This window comes from Sorex fumeus, unplaced genomic scaffold, assembly GCF_029834395.1.
Source record: "Sorex fumeus unplaced genomic scaffold, SorFum_2.1 ptg000072l, whole genome shotgun sequence".
In the NCBI taxonomy this organism is placed as follows: domain Eukaryota; kingdom Metazoa; phylum Chordata; class Mammalia; order Eulipotyphla; family Soricidae; genus Sorex; species Sorex fumeus.
This window is the reverse complement of record NW_026606129.1, coordinates 32235171-32258971: the sequence shown is the minus strand read 5'-3', so window position 1 is coordinate 32258971 and position 23801 is coordinate 32235171. Positions and strand designations below refer to the sequence as shown.

The window sequence follows — 23801 nt, the reverse complement described above, 5'->3', positions numbered from 1 at the left end:
TATTGCAAACCATAATGCCCAAACGCAGAGAGAGAGTATGGGGAATATTGTCAGCCATGGAGGCAGGGGGAGGGTGGGAAAGGAGGGGATATATCGAGGACATTGGTGGTGGGGAATGTGCACTGGTGGAGGGATGTGTGTTTGATCATTGTGTGATCGTAAATCAAACATGAAGCTTGTAACTATCTCATGGCGATTCAATAAATTTTTTTAAAAAATATGAACTTGAAATTATTTTTTTAAGTGAACAAAGTAATTTGAATTGTGATCTGAAGCCCAATGGTTTCAGCATCACATAGGAGACAATATGAGAACATTTTGTGGATTCTATGGCACATATATGGTCAGAATTTCAAAAACAAACATAAGCCTGTATCTTAAGTCTTCCAAAGGATTCTTCTATATGCTAATGTTTGAGAAACTGACCCACAAATACAACTTAAGAAATATTACATAAAATAATTATTCAGGAAAATAAAAATCAGCATTTAAGTAAGCAGACTAACAAACATAGTAAATTGTCTCACTCTAAATAATTTTTTAAGTAATTTAGCTATTTCAAAGGATTACTAGAACAAAAGAGGAAACAAATGTCAAGGTACAATTTCATGAAAGGTTGAAATTAATAGTAGGACTTAATGTTCAGACTCAAAGATGGTTAGGCTTCGGCTATCCAATGTTTCCTAAACTATCAGAGTTATCTTACTCAGCTACTCTTGCTAATTTCTAATTTGAAGAGAATTGTCATGCCTGGGATGCTTCTAAAGCATAAGACACCCATATTGTTGGTAGATTGGAAGTAGAATAAAATTCTCTTTGTTACCATCTTTTGCAATTGTTGCTTTGTCCTCAACTTGAGTAACTAATTTCTTTCACACTTGCCACTTCAAATGTCACCTCCATGTAGATGCTAACCCTGTCCCTCTGGGCCTTGGCGAGTATCTTGCTTCAGTTCTCCTTCTCATTATCTACAGCAAATATTCATCTAAGTGTCCACTGTGATGTCAAAGTCAATATGTTTAAAACTGGGTCATCATCTTTTAATTTTCCTGTTATACTAGGTATCTCTCTCTGACTTAACAGCCATCATATTCAACTTTTCTATGACTCTTATGCTTTGTGATGTCAAGTCTATGGTGACAACTTTATTTTGACTTTCTAAACATGACCTTTCTTCATTTCATATTGGAAAACACTAGTAATTTAAGGCATTTATTGCTCTTGTACACTGCTTCTTTCTCAATTAGATTCTATATAAATGGTTTCCTTTCACTAAGTGCAACAAGGTGGCTACAAGTTTGCTAGGATCCTCCTTGCATTACTGCTTTTATTTGGGGAAAGAAAAACTTTATTTCCAGTGTTAAATATTCTCAAGGATCATCACCTCATAACTACATTAAACATGTCTAAACATTCTGTAACTTCAAAAAGAAAGTTCTCAGATATTTCCTTCATGCACAGATTTTAAATGTAGGTTTAAAGTCATAACACTGTTAAGTAGCTTTTTAAAAAAGCTAACAATATGTCACTCCCATAGTCAATATATCCATATTCATTGATTTCATGACTACATAGTAGTTCTTTGTAAAGATATAACATCCATTATTTAATCTACTCTTTATTGATGGACACTTGGGTAGCTTATAATTTTCTCCATTAAAAGCATTGGTTCAAAAATCACCATTGTGCATGAATACTTTAACCCCTTAGCAGATATTCCAAGCATTGGACTTGTTGAACTGAGAGATATATACAGTCTTTAAGTTTTTCATACCTTATTACAAACTGTGATTGCAAATTTACCTATGTATTATAATCATATGAGTATAAATTGTGGATTGTTGTCTCCCTATATGTCAATATACTCTTGTTAAGAATTTTTTTAATTATCAGGTAAAAATTGCGTATCACAAATATTGTAGCACCATTTTTTAAAAATAATTTTTGTACTTTTTAAGAATCTGTTCCTCATTTATGATTTCCTTCCTATTTTTGTAGCACTGTAGCACTGCCCTCCCGTTGTTCATCAGTTTGCTCAGGTGGGCACCAGTATTGTCTCACAACAAATTGTGAGACTTGTTGTTACTGTTTCTGGCATATCGAATACGTCACAGGGAGCTTGACATGCTTAGCCTTGGAGGCCATACTCTCCATAGCTTGCCGGGCTCTTCGAGAGGGTGGAAGAATCCAACCCAGGCCAACTGCATGCAAGGCAAATGCCCTACCCACTGTGCTATAGCTCCAGCCCTCTATTTTTATATTCCTTTATTTTTCTTTACTGCTTACTGAGTAGAAGATTCATATTTAGCAGCTAGAATGTTAAGCTTTTGTGATTCTGTGTTATAAAGTCTAATATAAAGTGCTTGTTGATTTTTCTTTATATTATGATAGGAATTTGTTAGATGAAGATTTATAAATATACCTCCAGTAAAAATATGAGAATTTCATAAAAAGTGTAGAACTTCAAATCAATTGTCCTTTTCACTTATAATTGAAAATTTAGTATTAAAATTATAAACCTACTCTTTGCACAGAAATTAAACCATCACTTACTTTTTTTCTTTGGCAAATTAAAATCCTTATATGCTTTCTGTCTTCTTTCCAAACTATTGTCTCTCTGAATTATTATCTATTCCAGTTTTTCTCTTCTCTTAACTTTGCCCCCAGTTATAACTTTCTGTCTATGCTATGTTTCCATTTGTATTCCTGAAGGAACACCCTTCCATCCACTATGACCAAATCTCAATTGTGTGCCCACATCAGGACTCACACAACCTTACTTATTCCTTCATGTTTATTCCATTCAAATTAGCCTTGTCTTTTCCCTTAAGTTCAAGACTTAACTCCTATTGTCTTGTCCAAATTCAAACCATATATCTGAAGGCTGGAGCGATAGCACAGCAGGTAGGGCGTTAGCCTTACTAAGCGGCCAACATGGCCGACCCGAGTTCGATTCCTCCGCCCCTCTCGGAGAGCCCGGCAAGCTACCGAGAGTATTCGATATGCCAGACACAGTAACAACAAAGTCTCCAATGGAGACGTTACTGGGCCCGCTCGAGCAATCGACGATCAACGGGAGGGCCTTTACCTTTACCTTTACCTCCACAAACCTTCATTAAGATATTGTCATTTTCATATTTTGAAATTGAAATGTTTTGATCACATTTTAATAACTACAGGATATAAAATAAATGAGCAGCTCATGGAGCAGCATAAGGTGTAATGGTGTAAGGGTGTACAACATCTGACCTTTTACACCACACAGCCCTACCAGGTAAAATTCTGGATACCATGAGTATCACTAAACTGGCTCTGGTGACTTTCCACTCTGCTCTACTCATGCACTGAACCACCCAGTGAGCACAACCAGGACAAGTTTCATCTGGAGATCCTCTGAGCACTGCTTCAGAATCCCTTGAGCAATGCTTATGGATCAAGTTCCATAACGCCACTCTCACCCCTAAAATAGCATGATACAACAGAATAACATTGAAACATAACATAGCATAGCATGAAAATGAATGTAACAATAAAGCAACAAAATATACCATAGAAAAGAAAATAAATGGGCACTCTACCAGCCTAAATTATTATAATTCAGTATTGTACAAACACTGAAAAGAGGGAAGAATTTCTTCCCCCCTTTTTGAAATGTCTTCAGACTAAACATATACAAAGGTGCAGGAGAAGGCAGATATTTTCAGGCCTATTTCTTTGTTAAGTCAATATTGACTTGAGAGTAAACTTGTTGAATAAGCAAGAAGAAAGCAAATACTTCACAGGAAAAAAAACAGTCAAACATCTTGATGAGAATTTCACCTTTGCGCTTTTTCCTTGTTTTACATGATTATCTTCAAATCTGAACGTAAAATATTATTTTGGAATTCAAAATGAATAAAAAAAAGTCTAAGCAATGCACAGCTATGAATGGAGTCTATTTTTTTTAATTGTTTGTTGGGTTTACATACAGTGATAATCTGTGGTTACTCCTGACTCTGCATTCAGGAATTACACCTTTTGGTTTATGAGGAATATGTAAGATGTCAAGTATCAAACCTAGGTCAGCTACATGAAACGCAAATACCCCACCCACCATATTTATCTCTTTAGGCCTTGTATGGAGTCTTATTTTATTCTAATTTTTCTGGAGATTTAAAATTAAATCAAATCATGAGTTCTTAGATCCAGAGATCCAGATAGTGACTAGCACTAAGTGAGTATTCATTATATAACAAGAGCATTACGAAGAAGCTCGTAAGGAGTCTTTTTTCTAAGTATTACAAGATAAACCAAAAGGGAAAAAAATAAACTTCACTTGAGTTAGAGAGATGGTAAAATTGGGATGGTGGTTGCCTTGCAAGCAGTCAACCAAAATTCTACCCTATATTATCACCCAGAGCTTTTCAATAATGACCTCTGGGTGCAGAAGAAACTCATAGAAGCCCTAACCACAGTCAGCTGTGACCCAAGCACACATGTGCACGTGTGTGTCCGCGCACGCGCACACACACACATACACACACACACACACACACACACACTCAGTTCAGTGCCTAAAGTGTATCATCCAATCATATTTACTAGTTTTTTAGTCAAGATATAGAACGGCAACTTCCATGTAAAAAGGTCACTTGTTCTGTCAGCTGATACTGCCTTAATACCGGCTGCCTGCCAGAATACAGTTTGGGGGGAATATAGCTAGAAGACCTTTTAAATAACCACTGGGTTGAAAACATGAAAAGTTTGATGAGGGTAGTTATTTTGGTTGAAACAAGATAGAACACAGGTCAAATTAAAATTCTGTAATGCTAAATGGCATGAAAGTCTGAAAGATAAATAAAAGCCCAAAGTTAAGTGGGAAAAAATGAAACAAAATTCAGTGCCAGCATTCCACAACTAATAGCCTGGTCAACTATCTAGTTTAAATCCAACATCACACCTAGAGCCAGGGCTGATCTTACAAAACACATTTTAAAATGCAATGGTTAGTTCTAGGAAAGCAGAAGTTAACACTCTAAAAGTGACTGTAAGAAAATGATTCTCCTTCTTCCCTCTAATTTAGTCACTTTAGGAGGAAAAAGCACCCGAAGAACTTAAATGAAGAAAATATAAGTATTGTGAAATACCGCAGTGTAAAAAGCAGACAATTTCCCAACAGATCTATTTCAGACAGGAGGGTAAATTTTCCATGGAGTGTCGAGACAGATTCACGTTGCTTTCCAACACAAAACAACAATAAAAAAATTCATGTAAAAAGTATGATAAATATTGAAAAGAAAATCTCTCCACATGATTTCAGTCTGGCTGACTGCAGAGATATGTGCTGGAGAAATATAATGGAAGTGCAAAGAAATGTTTCAATGAATAGCATTGATCTAAGCTATCAGAAGGATTTGTGCTCTATTACATCCATGTACAAGTCAGTTTTAGGGCTTTCAGTCATCATCTCTTTTCCATTATCAGTAATAACAATCTCTTGGAGTTAATGGTTATTATTTATATTTTATCATCTTTATTACATGTTAATATAGTGGCATGCATTCTTCGTAAAACAGTGAAGCACATTACTACTAGTCAAGGCATCTTATCAAATAACTGAATATTCTTGTGATGAGAAGAAATTTCAGGAAACATAAGTATAAAAAACAAAGGAAAGGAAGTCCCAGGGAAACTACATTAAAACATATTCTAGAATTTAAAACCCAAGACCTCCCAGAAACATTCTTAACATACTCTGAGACCTTTCACTGACCCCAACTACTGTTTTCATCTCAGATTATTAAATTACTTTTCAGACTTCCACTTGCACTAAATGTATATAAAAATTATATGCCAGTGATTTAAAAACATGGGTAAAAAGGGTCAGTATTATCGAGAAAAGAAATATGCTATATGGTATCACTTTATCAAAATAGTACCCTAGCCCATCTTACACATCAGAAGAAAAAAATAAATTTCATCTTTCTTTGCATGTCCCAGCATAAGAAAAGTCCCTGAATTTCCAAAGAATGGAATTGGTCATAACACTCTGAAAGTACCTGGTAAATTTTATGGAATGCAAATAAGTGAATAACAATTGTATCATTAGAAATATGCATCCTGGACAGAGGAGATGAGTATTGAGGTTTCATAATCTATCATTTTCTACACAAGAACCTAGTGAATAATTCTCTATCAGCTTAATAGAGCATTTTCTTCTAGTAAGCTTTTATCTTCTCATTATCATGTTCTTAATTAAGATAATGGAAGTGATAAACAGGGCAAATATGGGGTGGGGCATAAAACCAGATTTCACTTAGATATTCAAGAGTCACGTTTTCAGTTACGACTGCAATGCAATGATGTTTCCACTATTGGTCAGATAGTTAAACAAGTCCAGCAGATAAGGGTTATCACAAAATGCAATTTTTCATTAACTTAAAAAATAATAATATGCTTTTAAAAATCCTGGTGCCAGTCCTTGGAACAATATATTTGCTATAAAACAAAATTCTTCAGAGTAACTCTAGTTCGTTGGGTATATTTATAGTGCATAATGTCTTTACCTTTGTTGTCCTATCCTGAAATATAAGAAAACAGATAAAAACTATCTGGAATACAAGTGAAGTACACATGAAAGTCATGAAAAAGCAAGAAAATGATAGCACTGTTGTTTCCTATCACCTGATGCTGTGATAGGGGACAACAACGAAGACAAGAAAACAAGACATTTCACAAAGAGAACAAAATATTTCTGCTGCAGCCCAATGTATGGGGTTCTAACTCTCAATCAGTTATTTTGTTATCTAATCAGAAAGGAGCAAATTTTAAGTCTTAGAATAAAAACAAAAATGAGCAGATCACTTTGGCAGGCCAAAGGATCTTGAGGTTAGAAATCAAAGCAGAGACATCAACTTAGGCAATAAAAAAGTCGTCAAATTTTAAAAAACATATAAAAGTAAGCTAATCTGCTGAGAACAACACTGATTCAATTTTCAAAATTTAAATGAGAAAATTGAACATGTAGTATGAATCATGGAAATACATTAGGGAAAAACTCTCGCTCTATGATAGACAAAGTTTGCATAAAATATGGTGAAAATATACTTGGAACAATTTATATGATGATGAAAGAATAAAAATGGAAGTGCTTAAGGACATGGTTTGAAGATACTCAGTATGCTTTTTGCTGAAAAAGTAGTAAGAATAAACTCCTCAATATTATCTTTTGCATCAAAAGTTTCTGGTATATTTATACAAAGATAAAGGAAGCAGAAGAAGGTCACGTGATTTTGTTATTAATATTCATTATTTATGAGGATTCTTGACAACAGTATAGAATGTTGAGGAACATTATTAATGGCTTTCATTATATATCCTGTTTTGTTTCACTAGAAACAATGAGTATGGGTTATTTGGCAATAATAATATTTATTAAATATTGAGAAATCATATAGAAACTGTTTTCTATAAATGATAATATGAATCTTGATACAAAAGAGAAACAAACTGAAAGAATCAGCCCATCATGAAAAATTAAAAGGTATCCAAACCTAAAATCCAGTTTGTTCTCTTAGCCACAAGTAGATTGATTATGTTCCATACATTCTTAGTTGAGTATATTTTTAAGATTTACATCAATATCACATCTTACATCATCTTTCATTACTTTAAACATGACTATATAACTAGAGAAACTATATGAGTTATTTTTCCAAATGGGATTTATTTTCCTTCTACATTCTTTTTTGAGTTCTCCTTTAAATGTTTTTAGTTAAAAATCAGAGTGATTTTTTTAATTTAGTATAACAGCATTGGTGCATGATTACTATTATCTTATATCTTGAAAAAGTTCAAAAGACAAAATGCTGGCCCTAACACTAGGTCTATCTCCCAGCTCATTATACTAATTTCAGTTTCTGATGTATCAAGAAAGGAAAACACAATAAACAAGTTGATCTTTTGGTGATTGCCTATCCAATTTCACCAAACCATCATTGTCACCATATAGACTCATATACTTGCTTACTCTTCCCATCACGTTCCAAAGGCTGACTACTCAAATAGACTTTGAAATTCACAACTACTTCTCAAATAGCATAGGTTTTGACACTCTTGCTAGCATTCTTGGAATATATCATCAATATCATGTAGCATTTCCCCCTTTTATTAGTTTTTTTCCTCTTTGCCTTCCCATTTTTTAGAGAAAATTTTCAGTTGTGCTTTCTGAAAGTTCATCTCTGCTGTCTGAGTATTTAGAGTTAGTGAGTAACCCAACTCCATCCACACCTAACCACCCATCCTACCTCCTTCAAGAACAAGACTGAGACCTTGTGCAGAAAGAGAAATTTTCGAGGAAGGGAGAAGGAATAAAGGAAGGAAGGAAGGAAGGAAGGAAGGAAGGAAGGAAGGAAGGAAGGAAGGAAGGAAGGGAGGGAGGGAGGGAGGGAGGGAGGGAGGGAGGGAGGGAGGGAGGAAGGGAGGGGAGGGGAGGGAGGGATAGGGAAGGGAGGGAAGGAGGGGGAGGGAGAGGAAAAGGAAGGGGAGGAGGAGGAGGAGGAAGCAGCAGTAGCCCATTCCTACCCTATCTTGGAAAGAAATTTTTTAAAGGGATGACAAAAATTAAGACCACAGGGGACTAAAGGTCAGAAAAGGAAACTTAGGAATCATTTTTATTTTTTACTAAAATAAAAGACACAATAAGGAAAATCCACAACAACAAGCTTAAAGACTGAGAAAAGCAAATAAGGAAGGTAGGAGTGCAAAAACCATGACATAGAAAGACATAGTCCCCAAGGAAGTACAATCTGGAAAAGGTATGGATATGTAGAAGTTGCAACGTAAAAATAAGGTGCCGTCACACAGTCTTTCTAAGTAAAATAAAGGAGATGTGAGTAAAATAAATGGCAGGAAATGTGGATTATAAACAACAAAAATTAGATAACCTTTTATGAACCTCTATGAACATAAACTCAATAACCACATAGAAATCTAGATTCTCCTTTAAAAGTTTTTTCTAACTAGGATAGAGGAATGTGCTGTAATCTTAGCGTACACAAGCATAATAGCCCGTGTATCCTTAATTCAACCATTCTGGTGGTCCCCAGATACATCAGTGGCCCTCAGACATTACTGTTGTCTGGTAAGCACTCTGCATTATGCGATTTTCATGCCAATGCAGTTTTGGTGGTTTATAACTCAGGCTGTCGTTTTTCTCCTCTGAAAGCCAGATCCTTTGTTCTCAACTTAGCATCACTCGTGATTATATTTTTAAATATATACAGATTTTATATAAACACAGATCATATAAAATTGAAAAATATGTGTTAAAATTCCATTTCAAAGACCTTCTGAGCAACTTTCTTGTTTCCAATCAAAGCTATCAATTATAAGTCTCTTATCTGCATCCATTTTAGGAATTAGTGATTGAGGAAGTGAAAACTATAAGAACAAGAGTTAGTGATGAAGAAAGTGAAAACTATAAGAGCAAGTGTTGGAAATTACTGAGAGCTGAAGGTTTTATGTGCATTTACATGTGACAAAATACACCATTTTATAAAAAAATTGATCTCATAAGAATTGTGAATTTTTTGCTTTTAATGAGACTATAAAAATATCGACTATTCAACTCATTACAAACAATAATTTTTCCCACAAATGTGGGTCTTTTTTGGGAGGGTGGTAGAGAGGGACAAACACCTGGTAATGCTTAGGGTTTCTCTTGACTCCTGATGGGTGCAGAAGACCATATGGGATGTTGGGGATCAAATCAAGTCAGCTGTATGCCAGGCAAGTGCCCTACCTGCTGTACTATCTCTTCAGCCCTCAGTTCTTTAATTTTTACACTTCCATTACTTATCAAACTCATGCCTTTACATTTATAAAGAAAATTAAGTCTTGAAATTTAATAAGTTTCTAAATGTCTATTAATTTCTAATACCCTTGCCTTTCTACATGCCTTATCTTTCCTCTCTTTGATTAAATCTTTTGGTTACTTTTCATAAGTCACTTCTCAAATTAAATTTGTGAACTGTCACTCTTTATTTTTGTTTTCTACCATGCAGTTGACAGTCTCATCACTAACAGCTTTGAGTGTCATTAAAATCTCCACAGTAGAAATAACTATTATAAAATTATTTGAGATAAATTAGAATCAATCAGTGAGATTTTTTTAATGCTATTAAGAATAGCAGGGAAAACAGAGGAGAGTAGAATACAAACCTAGTCTACTGTATCAATATATTGTCATGGGAAGATAATTTTCTTTTAAAAGAAATTGAAAATCATTAACACTCATTCAGGTGAAAACCAGTTCTGTCTTTGCCATCAACTAGCAGCCAAACATATTATAAAAAAAATGGAAGAACATGCTTTTGTCTGTTAAATGTTTTAAGACTATTTTGCCCCTGAACATTTAGAGGAAAATGTGATTAATTAGTCTGAGAAAATCAGAAACAATGAAATAAGCATTAAAGTTCCACAGAAGGGGGCCAGAGAGTTAGCACAGCAGGTAAGGAGCTTTCCTTGCATACACCTGCCTAGGATTTGATCTCTGACACCCTACCAATCCCCCAAGCACTGCCAGGAGTCACACACACACACAAAAAGTTTCATAGTATATGTACATATGTGTGTTTATAAAAGAGAGACAGACAGACAGACAGACAGACAGACAGCGAGACCGAGACAGGCAGAGAGACTGAAATAAAGAAAGAGAAACACGGGGGAAGAGACAGAGAGAAAGACAGACAGAAGGGGCAGGAGAGAGAGATAAGAGAGAGATCAAGCCATGAAATTAATTGAAATCAAATTAGAGGGCTAGAAAGAAAAACTAAGTAGAGAAGTAAAACACTGGGTAATCATAAATATTTTCCCCCCAAGACTGATGAAGAGAATAAATGTTAAGATGTGAAAATATACATCAGAGTAAAAACAAATACAACTTCTTTGTTCAGGTAAGAGAAGACTGCTGTCTGGGTTTGGTATCCTGATTTTATTGTATTATAAAGATAACCGAAAATAAAAAAAGTTATTATGATTATTTTATGACTGGAAAAATGGGCTGGAGCTATTGCACAGTGGTAGGGTGTTTGCCTTGCACGCATCCAGCCTGGCAGAGCCGGGTTCAATTCCTCTGCCCCACTCGGAGAGCCCAGCAAGCTACCGAGAGTATCTCGCCCGCACGGCAGAGCCTGACAAGCTACCCGTGACGAATTCAATATGCCAAATACAGTAACAAAAAGTCTCAAAAATGGAGACATTACTGGGCCCGCTCGAGCAAATCAATGAACAACGGGAGGATGGTGATGACTGGAAAAACTGTATTTTCCAGAAACTAACTATTAGAATAATGTTGGTTCTTCTCAAATTGTACATCTATGGAGATGAACATTCTTAAAGCAGCTGTAAAAAACTTCTGAAACACAAGAGAACAGTCCTAGATTCAGTAATCATGGATGCTGAGGATCAGAGGAGAGGGTAGTTTATTTGTTTATTTGTTTGTTTCTTTGTATTTCTGGCTACACAGCACAGTGCTCAGAGCTTAATCATGGTTCAGTTATCAGACATCACTCTTGGTGAGGTTTAGAGAAATACATTTGGTGTTTAGGATATAATCTAGGTGGTGGCTTTGACCAAGACAAGCACCTAAATTCTTGTACTCTCTCTGACCTGAGAAGGCAGTTGCAATTAAACAAACCCAGAACCTCACGTGGAGGTAGAAGGAAATACAAAGATTATGCCATAAAATATTATTCCATTGATTTGACTCCTGCCCAAGCTGGAAGCCTAGGGAAACACCTGTCATATTCAAGCTCTTTTTTCTTTCCAATTGGTAAATAACTCTACCAAACTGAAGACTTTAAAAAATGTTTGTGAACCTGGCACCCAGACCTGGAACTCTTAGTTGCTCTCATTGCCAAAGGTCAATCCAGCGTGTCTGCTTTCAACATATTTTCGCCAAAGAATGTTAATGACATTTTCCAACAAGTTATGCTATTCTACCAAGTTCCCCACCCCAGAAATTTTGGATTACTACAACTCTGAGATATCTTAAATGCCAAAATACCACAATAGAAAGAGATTTGGTCAGATTTTAAGGTTCTCTGGCTCTCCTAGAAACCCACAATCACACTACAAAGATGAGAAAAATGAATTGTATCTAAGCCAAAATAAAATTAAAATCAAACTAAAACAGCAGGCTGACATATCTATAAAACATGGCAAACCATCAAATATATTTACTGTTTTGCCTTTTGATAATTCTTTTGTGCTTTACAAAGTTTTTTGGGGACGGGGCTGGACAGTTAGTAGAGGGAAAAGGCATATGCCTCATGTGGTCCCCCAGGGTTAAATTTCTGGCATTAAATAGCCCTTAAGCATGCCAGGTGCAGCCTGGAGGCACACAAGCATGGCCAGGATGGCTCTGCTGGTCCCTCATACTCAAACCTGAGCAGCAGGACATCCTCAGGCCTGAGCACTGAACTGCTGGCCTTGGTAACCACAAATCACCAGGAAGGATGGCTTTGACTTTGATTTTGCTCTTTGACTTACTAGAGCACCAGTTGAGGGACCCCTACCCAATAAAGGAAAAAGAAAACTTGTCACTTAGATTTTAAGAACAACTATATAGCTAAGATGATAGCACAAGATGGAAGGAAAACATACACAAGATTATTCGCATTCAGAGATTAACAACAAAATTATGAGATTATTTCAAACATTTTATTACAAAACTCAAAATGGACATGGGAATTCAACACATTATAACATATTTGTTAGGGTGTGGAATGGGATCCTCTGATAGTTCAGAAGAGAGGAACTCTGTACTTCTCCCATTATAAAAGGAAGTCACTAATCTTAGTGAAAAATTCTTCCATTTCCAATGACCTATTCCCTCTGGCTTATTTTTCTACCTTATCAAGCACCAAAGTTAAACACAAGAACAAGAACTGTTTAGAAAGGAAATTCTTCTCACTATTAACGTGAAGTCAAGTTGTCTTGGCAGGTAAATATGTTTAAAGAAGTTAAAAGTTGACATTTTTAGAATAAATCGAGAAAGAAACTGATTTTTTTCTTTTTGGAATATCTTGACCAAATTAAAATAAAACACAACACTCTTAGTTCTATAGATAATGTCTGAATTGATGTCTGTAAAGATTGAAATGCAGACCAAGACTAATTCAGAAACGGTTACCATTTCCAGAAAAAAGCACTAGATTTAAAACAAAAAGTGTTTTACTTATTTGTCAAGTAAGAGTTAAACATAATATTATACATATCTATAATTTTTTGTATAGCATTCTGGGAAATCCTTACATTTTAAATAAATATAAAGAGGCATATTACCATTACCACCGTCACCACAAAGATTCCAAGTTTTCTACATAGTTCTTCAAATACTTGCTCTACCCAAAACTATTTTGGGAAGCATTAAAAAGTACATTTGATGAGTTTTCTGTTACTTTAACCTTAATGTTAAATGTGTGCATGTGTCTGTGCATGCACATGCACACACATATAAATAGATGAGAGAGAGAGAGAGAGATAGAGAGAGAGAGAGAGAGAGAGAGAGAGAGAGAGATACAGATAGACCCACACATTATATATAATGTATATTATATGGGGTGGGTTGCCACCCAGGTGCAGTGGTATCCAGGACTTATGCCTGGCTCTGTGTTCTGGGATACCCTTAGACTCCTGTCAGAGCTATAGAAACTGACCATATATGGTGCCAGGGATCAAACCTGCATTGACTGTGTACAAGGCATGTGCCCTATCCACTGTACAGACTCAGATCAGCCTCTAACTTATATTTAGAGTACTATTATTCACTTGGTAATGAATGAACAGATTATTTTCTAGGGAAGGTGGGTAAGTTTGCGCCACATCCAGTATGCCCAGTACTTACCCCAGACTTTGTGTTCAGGATGTGTGCAAGAAAGGCATTCTGCTCTCTCTACCATCACTCCAACCCTAACATTGATCATAGTTTTAAATATGTACATAAGAAAAGCTTTTAAGGTATCTTAACCAATTCCAGAGAACCAGATAGACAGCTTTCTGTTTTCCATTTTCCTTCACACATAATTTTCATCAATCAGCAGCAAAACTAAAATAAACAGAAGGGCAGTAGTAAGCTAGAAAAAAATAAAAATCCTCAAAATTACTCATTAAATTCTCTCAATATTCATATTCAGCATCAAAAATATTGATGGTAATAAGAAATATAATTAAAATATCTATGCCTCCTATATGTGTACATATATGTCAGCTACTTATTCCTGTGATGTAATGATAGGATAGGAAAAGTAATTCTAAAAAGCAAATTGATATAAATTTTTTAAAATAATTACCACTAAAGTTTAGAGTATCAGGCATTTTATTTTTATTCTCTAATACTTTACTTTCTGTAATAGAAGAAAAAAATACCATTATAAATTTAACGGTGTATAAAGTCTAGTTTATTTTTTGTTTATTTTTCATAAAAATAAAATTTAGGATTCTATTTACTTAGGAATTTGGCTAATGGGGCTTCTAATAAATGGGAGAAACAAGTGTAGCTAGAAAAATGTAGGAAAAAAACATGTTCTTGTTTAAAATCCTGAGAATATCCTCTTTTTAAATTATAGATAGCTATTTACTATTAGCTAATTATAGATAGCTATTTACTTTTTGCCTGTTCTGTGAAGCTTTCTACTTTGCAAACTCTAGTCAAGATAGTAGTAATCATTTGTTGATTGCTATTTCCATATTTATACTGGCTATTAGAATCATTTAAAAATGTGCTGTCAGCATCTATGTGAGACAACCCTACTTTCTTCCATTGGTATACAAAACTTTTCAACTCAATACAACCTGCACAGATGATGAAAAAAGTAAAGGTATTGCAATGTCACTTTTAAAGTTTGGTTTAAGTCTTAACTTTGCTCAAGGCAAAGAATTTGAACTATAACAACAAAGCAGGAAATGATAATGATTAAATGATGCCTGTCATCCTTTCCCACCCTGGGGATTGCTCTCCACCCACTCCCAAATAATGAATGTGTTTCTTTGGGTGCACTGGATTTAGATGTGGCTATATAGATTCATAGTTAAACACGTCAAATCACCAGAAAATTGGCAGGTAGAGCAGCATCTGATTTGATCTATTAAATAGATTTGGGACCCCGCTCCTTCTCCACAGAAAAAAAAAACAGTAGTCATATCCTGCTCTTACTAATAGATGAGGAAGGAAAAATGTGCATATGTTTAAAAAAATGTTACAGATGATACGTTTGAAAGAGATTTTAGAGGACTATACCAATTCATTGCTATATAACTTTAAGAATTTCTCCAAAGAAAAACAGAAGCCTGTTTCTTATTATTGTTTATACATTTGAAATTTGATATCATTAGATTTATGTTCTGAAGTATAAAAATTTATCGTTATATGATACCATATTTTATCTAGTCCATGCTCAATAAATTTTCATGAAGATGAAAATGTTTAAGATATGAACAACTTACCTGACAATATTAATTTGAAAGAAAGAAGCAAAATATACAGAATTTAATTTAACTATCTCTATTCATGCTTTGCTTTTTTGAAGTGTGATATTCTGAATGTTTAAACTCTAAAATCTAATAGCTAGGGGCTGGAGCACAGCAGGTAGGGTGTTTGCCTTGCATGCGGCCGACCCAGGCTCGATTCCCAGCATCACATATGGTCCCCAGAGCACCGCAGAGAGTAATTCCTGAGTGCAGAGTCAGGAGTGAGCCCTGTGCATCGCCGGGTGTGACGCAAAAAAATTAATTAATTAATAAAAATTAAAAAATAAAATCTAATAGCTAGCACTAGAAACTTTTTCACTGTCCTGGAGATAAGTACTATTTTTCAATTCATATTAGTAATCTGATGAATATTTAATGTGCAGAAAACTGGAGATTATAGTTTTCATGAACAAGTATTTTTAAAACTATTGTAGTTAAAGCATCTGATAAGAACCAGAGGTTTCTAATATTACATCTCTTAAAAAAGAAATAGAAGCATGCTTGTGTCTCTTTGTATAAGTACATAATTTTTAAGTCAATAAAATAGCAATATTAATGTAAAGTCAAATATCATACTATCAAATGTGCTTTAATAAATAGTCACACTCCCACCAATTTGTTGCTTTCTCCCTCTTCCTTTTCTCTTGTGGCTCTGTGTTTTCTATCATACCTTGTCTAGGAAATAAAGAGACTTGCATGTTTTCTTTTTAGTAATAATGTCAAAGATTAAAGAAGCTAAAACCGAGGTGGGGGGAACTTTTATCATTTCAAGATGGAAGTGAAAAATTCATTTTTGTTCTTTGAAAGTTTGAATATAGGTTCTGTTCACATTAGTCTCAGGCCCATTCAGTACCAAGAAGTTTCCAAATTAAATGGAACTTTGTCCTTTTTAAAACAATAGTATTGTATCTATTTTCCATTTCAGAAAGCTTATTTTTTAAATCATATACCAAATATCACAGCAGTTTTCCCATTTCTGCAAAAAATAGCATCATATATCCTCCACTCCACTCACATATTACAACACATGAACACATTTTTGCTCTTGGTCTCCTTTCAGCTCCCTGCACACTCTTGCTGTGCAATAGCTATAGCATAAAAATGTCTATTCTCACATGCTTTTGATATTACACTATTTAATCACATACAGCTGTGCCTTATGAGACTGTTACAAAACACAATTTTAATGTAGGACTTGCAGCCAATTCTGGATAAACATCAACCATTTACTCTGAATAAGAAGTCCAACGCTAAAAAGATTTTTTTTTTTCAAGGAAAAAACTGGTTTTCTTAGAATTTGGCATGGGCATAATTGTGACTGAATCCTCTTTCTGCCAAAAATCTGATAATGTCAAAGAGGATTGTGTAAAAATCATATTAGTGCAAAGAACCAAAGCTTTCCAGAATTCCTGGAGCCAGAAAGACCTAGAATGAACTTGCAGCCCCCCCACCACAACCACCACTACACACACACACACACACACACACACACACACACACTTTTCTTTTCCTGTCTCCCTCCTTGTAAATTATCTCTACAGCTGCCTCCAAGTAGACTTTATTATTTCATGGAAATAATTTTGAATTATAATTCTGTTATTATTCAGCCAAATTGAGAGAAAGTGAAAGAAAAATGTTTTAGAAAGGTGCTGTTAGAAGTAAAAGACAAACTATATCCTTTAAGTTTGGAATTGTTCTGTCAGAAAAACATGAAGTTTTACTTGTCTATTTCACTTAAACACAGTGTTGCAAAAACAATGACTATGCTATAGAAAAGCATTTTCAGTAATAATAACGATATGGTGAGGGAATAAAAAGAAAGAGCAGGGGGTCCTTCTTGTTTCTACTCTTATTTAAAACCAATTAAAATCATATCAATTCTAAAATGAGACAAGCAAGATTTATCATAGTTTCATGATATCACATTACCCCCTGAAGCAAGAGAGATATCTGGAGTTATACCTAAAAATTCTATGGCTGGAAGATTTTTAGAAAACCAGTTTTGTATGTCTAAGCCATTCAAAGGAAAACAGAACTTGGGAGTTTTCAAGGCTTTTTAAAACTGGCAAGTTCCCAACTCTGGCTATCAATGCAAATCTGAGGCAGGAAGTACTAAGGAAATTCTAAACTCATTCCCTCCCTCTGCAAGATTTTCTACATTCTCATGTACAGAAGTGCACTAAGGAGGCCGCTTTGTTTTGCTTTAGAAAGATCTGTACGTTCATGCTTTAAGAGCACCCTTTACCCCAAAAGATCCTCTCTATTTCTTTGCCTGCTCTTCAGTCCTTAAGTTTCTAAGTAGTCCTTCTCCCTATGTCACAATTAACTGGGCTCTAGCTAGAACCTTTAGAGATGGACGGTCATCCAAGCTGCAGATGGTTAGAAATACTGCATGGAGCCAGTGTGTAGTTGATAAATTACTCCGTACACCTGATCTCAACTTTAAACCAGACTCTGTACAATCTAAGTACCACCAGCCAGAGAAAACCTGTGGGTTCCTAGAGTCAGAAACACTTTCTGCAATAAACTGATGTAACATCAATGTGAGTAGAAAGTGCACAGGATTAACTGATAGAAACACAGCAAAATGGTAAGGGGGTAGAAAAGGAAGAAGGAATGAACTTGTTATGTGTTCTTAGGCTACGTTTCAAGTTTCAGGAAGAGGACTAAAGTTTTACAAGTATCATATTTGAGACATAAAGCTATCCCTCAATAGAAAAATATTAATTCACCAAGTTGTGACCATTGTTTCATTCTTTTTAGCTACCGTAGATTCAACTAATTAATTTTTCTAGGAAAATCCTTCAAAGTATCTCAGATTCTTTGATTCAGACCCAGGCTGAAGTTCACCCTGGCTCTAGTAATGCAATCTCTACAATATCAACAGGTCGGTTGCTTTGAATAGATTGTAACAAAATTCTTAAGAAATCTTAGATTATGACTACATCAAACACCAAAATCTATATCATCATCAAGCTGATGAACTATTTTTTTGGTCTCCTTTGTCTAAAACTTGTTGAGTGGATTCGTGGGCCCTCCAAATAGCAAAGTTGTACTGATAGAACACAAAATGCATTATGTCTCTTATTTAAATAAGACACATTACTAAGATTTCTTCACTCTCTTTAATTAAAAGCAATATTCCTATTTGTGATATCTAGGAGATCTAGATAACTTTAGCTATGTTTCTATAAATGTAGCTAAAGATTGGCTACTGGATTTTCATGTATTGTGGACATTTTTCCTCATCTATTCATTTAAGCATTTAGAAAATTATTTAAAAGAATAAACTATCTTATTTTTAATATTTTGCCTTTTCTAAGGAGCAAAAATAAGACATTGGCTCTCCTATAGGAAAGAGAAGGAGCAAAGAAGGCAGGAAGAGGTCCCGCATTTTTCTCAAACTTTAATATGCCTTGCAGCAGGAAACCATTTACATTATTTTTCTTGTTTCATGAGAAAATATCAGTTATAACTAACACTTGCATTTAAGTAGTACAATCACGTCATCTTTGCAATTTCTAAATAAATATAATAACACACTTTCAAGTTCCTTAAAATTCCATAAAAATTTTGCACACAAAGCTAGTATCAGCAAATGATTTTGGAGATTGATTAAAAATACTTGAAGTTAGAGATCAGTTCAAGGTATGATATATTTATGACAAGAAGCAATTTTAAAAGAGAACACTGCTTTTCGTTTGGAAGCAATGGTGGAATCAGAATATGATTTGTACTATCAACCATAGAATTCTAATTTTACCAATCATAATTATTCTTTTAAATTGTGTTATAACTCCAAAGCACAGTGGATTTTATAAATTCCATCTAAGCTTACCAGGTAAGTAGCACGCATTTTCTTTAAAATCATCATAGGTTATTAGTATATGGTGTCAACTGTAATACTGAATTAATGCAGTTATTTTCAGGTTATACTGAGGTATCTACTGAGGGAATACTACACCAGATACAATTAATGTTATACAAAGTGTGCACATTTCTAATATGTTTGGTCATTGACCTTCCTCCCTTTCTCTGTGTACCCCTGTTCTAAACATGGTACATTTTCAAGTCAACTTACAGCAAAGTTATTAACATCTGTCATTTCAGATGTGATATAAGAATTTCTATGACTTCACAGCACTGTTGAAATCTTACAACATAATCACCAATATAAACTACCATGATAGGTGAAGTGGCTGATCTTTTATTCCCTACCACCCTGATCTGATTACAGAAATATCAGCTTAGATCGCCTAATGGATCTAACTTCTTTAAAAATGTTCCAGAACTTGATGGCTTTGACTAGCTTGAAAGTAACTAGATCCAGATGCTGCCTGTCTACACAACACTAAACTACATAGGATCCCCAAACAGATTTTTTTTTATAAAAGAAAACTTCCTCTATATTTCCCAGGCTGTCCTCTTCTTCCTTTTTTCTGGCTGGTCCATCTTCATTCTCTATCCTAATGCATTTTCTGTGTCTGTCTGTCTCTCCCTCTCTCCTCCTCTTTCCACTCTCCCCCTACACACACACACACACACACACACACACACACACACGCACACACACGCAGACTTTTCAACTATGTAGCTCATCCAGCATCCTGTGTCTTTCACACAATGTACAAGACATTGTTTCCTCTGAGAAATAGGTTAAAATAAATCTCAAGCAGAAAAGCATAGCTCCATTCATTTTGACTTAAAGTTTAACTGAATATACTTCATGGTAAAAAACAAGATCTATAAAAGAAAGCATTAATTTTTGAAACATTTGGGAAAATTTTGCCAAATGACTAAAAGGGATGGAATGTCTGATATTTTTCATGTAACCCTTGAGTTTTGGGTTTTTTTTTTCCCCTTTGAGGATGACTTTATATGTGCTCCTCTGTTATGTTTTTTTTTTTAAGTTGTCCTTTCCTTGCCATTTCCTTGAGGAAGACAGGCAGTGCTCTCAACCCAATCCCCCAAAGAGTTAAGACTCAAGGCACAGGAGCAGGAGGGCTGGTCTATTTAAGCAGCAGCAGCAGCACAAACTAAATGCTCACAAAGGCAAAAGGCAATGTGAATCGACCTTGGAGGGGCAGGGCAAATCACAGAGCAATTGAAAAAGAAAGAGGAGGAAAAAAAGCAACAATCTTTACTATAATACCAAAAGTCGGCTGTCTTGTCTGGTTTACAAGTAGGCATTGTTTGATGAGACGGAATAAATGAAAGATAACCACAGCATGAATTATCAAACCCTAATCACATCAGCCAGTCCTTGTGACAGGACCGATCACTTAGGCACGCCTTGTTCACTCTCAGCATATTTATTAAGATCATAGAGTCTGGCTAATGCAATGTAAAATAATCTCATTCCTAAAGAATATAACCTATAGATTCAGAGTGGTAACTCTGCCAACATAGCAACATCCAGCCCCCACCCTCAAATCCAGTTCAATTTAACTGACAAATTGGAAGAGTGATTTCACACCCGAGAGTCTTTTCCTTCTGAACTGCAGGATAAAGTTCACTATTGGCACTGCCCAATGCCGAGCTACATGGGCTTGCCAACAGCCCCCTCACATCATCCGAACACACACATAAAGCCTAAAGTATTTAACCAATTCCATTCCAACTAATAACAGTTACATTTCATCTCTTCCAAAACCCGGGCCTCCAATAACAGAATAACAGATAACCAATAACAGAAAATCGGGCTTTGAAAAGTAAGGAACATCAACTGTGAGGCTCTGAAAGTCAGTTTCTCGCAATCATGATACTGCTAAATATGAAATAAGATGTGTATGGCACATTTTAAAAATAGAAGAAGCAGAAAGAAAGGAAAACACAAACTTGCAGACTTTCCTTAGCTGTCCTCTCCATTCTCACACCCGTCTTTCATTCTATACTCAGCGATTAAAAGTTTGAGTCACCCCCACACTAGCGTGCCCTCTCCAGTTGAAAAAAATCCTTTTCAGAGCCACAAACAAAGAACGGCTCACTCGAAAAGCCCCTGAAATTGTATTAGGATGCCTGATAATCACTGTTGTGACCTCCTTTCTAACAACCCTGTCCATCTGCAAAGGACTTTACGGATTTCAGGAACATTTATGCTGCCAAATAACAACAAAGGAACTCCAGTGAAACTATTATCTCTCCTTAAAGAGAAAGCCATGATTCCAGGCTGGCTGGCTTCTTAGTCTCCTCTGCCTCATTAACTCCATTGGTATGTTACTAATTTCAAAAAAGCAGGAAGAGTTAGGGCTGGGGGTTGGGGGAGGTGGGGGGGTGCGTTTAGTAATAATTCACATGCCTGTCTGTTTCCCATCCCAAGTGCAGAAGGATACCACGCTGATTGCCAGACAGTGGGTCAAGCCATACCTTGGTTTGGAGATAATGAGGATAGTAGTAAGTGTACTGGGGGTACATTTGTGGCTGATCCAAGCGTTTGCCCATGTAGCTGAATCTTTATCTCCGAGGCAGGGAACTGGATGACAGGGTATAGTGCCCCAGGCCGAGCTTCCTCTTAAACCACTATTCCTGACAGTCCGGATGACTGATGAGACTTCAGCGATTCCTCGTCTTCCACAACCACTCGCTAGTTCCAACACAGCAAGAATTTCAAAAAGAAACACACCAGAAGGAAAAATAAAAAAGAAGGAGGGGGATCCGTAGGAGAAAAAAAAAATCCCACACAGCCTCTCCAGATCTTGCCTGCCTTCCCACAGCTGCCGGGGTCCACTTGGGATGAGGCAGTTTTCCTCTAACCAGGCTGTCTGTAGTGATGTCAACTGCCAGCGTTTGTAAAAGAAAAAAAAATAAAATCAAAGTCCTTTTAAACACAACTCGGAATCCTGGTAGATCAGCTTCCTGTCTCCTGTTTGTCTCTTTCCCCACCTTAAAGAAAAGGAGGGGGAAAAAAGAAAGAAAGAAGAAAAGAAAGAAGAAAAAAAGGTAAAAGAAAGAAAAAGAAAGGGGAAAAAGAAAAAGGGGAAAAAAAAAAAACCTTGCACAGCTTAGTTGCTGCTGTCTCCCTCCCAGAGTGACATGGTGTTCGGGGCTTGTCCTGTCCTTTCATTCACTTCCCCTCCTTCCAGCCGGTGGGTGGAACCGAGAGAGCCTCTCCAGGGAGCAGCGTACGCAGTCCAGAAGGCTGCAGTATTTCCTCCAAGAAGAAGAAAAAAAAAAGCTGCTTCAACCCCTGCTGCAAGCAAAGTTCCGATTCCCTCTGCTGGCTATCTTGAATAGCAAAGCGATTTTTGCAGCAAAGCTGCTGCCTCTAGAACTGAACCCAGGGAACTCGAATGCAGCCGGTGGATTATTTATCCTTCCCTCCATCTACCCGGCATGAGAGCTGCCTTCTTTTATTGTCAAGTTTCAAGGTAAGCCAAATGGCTAAACAAAACATGAAAGACCGTGGGAGGGAAGAAAGGATGAAGGGGGGAAGAAAGAGAAAGGAAAAAGAAATAAAGGCAGAACAACTAACCTTGCTGGTTAAAATGGAAAAAGTGTGTCCCAAATGCTTTCAAAACCTGTTAACACGCTAAAGTCAGATGAACCTGAGACTTTAGAAACCAACCTTTTACTTCTTGAAAGAAAGGGAGTATGTCTAAGTATTGAAAACATATCATCAGAGTCTTTTTCCCAGATTATTTACAAAACATTCACTATTAGATCCCGATGACAAACTTATCACAGCACAATAATCATTCTTATATTACATCCATTTTGTAAAAATCAAAGATGTATCCCCTTAGGTAGTGCTTCTTTATACATAAAAGCCACTGTTTCTGTCATTGTCAATCTCTTTATGATTATTTTGATTCAGAATGCTTCCATCACTTAATGGATCTCTCTCTCCCTTTTGCTCTTCCTCTCTCTCTTCCTCTCTCTCTCTCTCTCTCTCACACACACACACACAACACACACAAAGAAGACACAAAGAACTAAAATCATAATTACTTGGCAGAGTTTTACCCTACTGATAATAAGTAATATTCTGACATGTCTATCAGCTGCTACATTATAATACAAATTATTTGAGAGAAAAATATTTTCTTAAAGGGCCCTTTTTTTTCTAAGCGGGCAATGCTAAAATTAGCCATGCCAGCTGTGTTTTGCAGGGAGTGCTCATGCATGCCCAAAGTGTGGGCAGAGCAATCTCAAGCTCTCCCTACTGTGTCAAGGCAGTTCAGAGTTGCCTTGTCAAATAAATACTTTCGGGTTCAAATCCAGTCCCCTAAGTCTAGACAAACAGAGAAATCAGGTCCCACGTCTGTCCTGTCTCTAACACACTAGTTCCCCAG

General features: G+C 35.9%; 1 protein-coding gene across 8 annotated transcripts in view; it reads right to left on the bottom strand.

The window, feature by feature from the left end:
• Nucleotides 1-22527, bottom strand: part of RBMS3 (RNA binding motif single stranded interacting protein 3) — an 834518-nt gene extending 811991 nt beyond the window's left edge. For all 8 annotated transcript variants that reach the window (XM_056129462.1, XM_056129467.1, XM_056129468.1 and 5 more), the window contains exon 1: nucleotides 21877-22527. In XM_056129462.1, coding sequence (XP_055985437.1) covers nucleotides 21877-21951 — 75 coding nt within the window. In that variant the 5' untranslated portion in view covers nucleotides 21952-22527. The remainder of the gene's footprint in view (nucleotides 1-21876) is intronic.
• Nucleotides 22528-23801: the final 1274 nt, after the last annotated feature.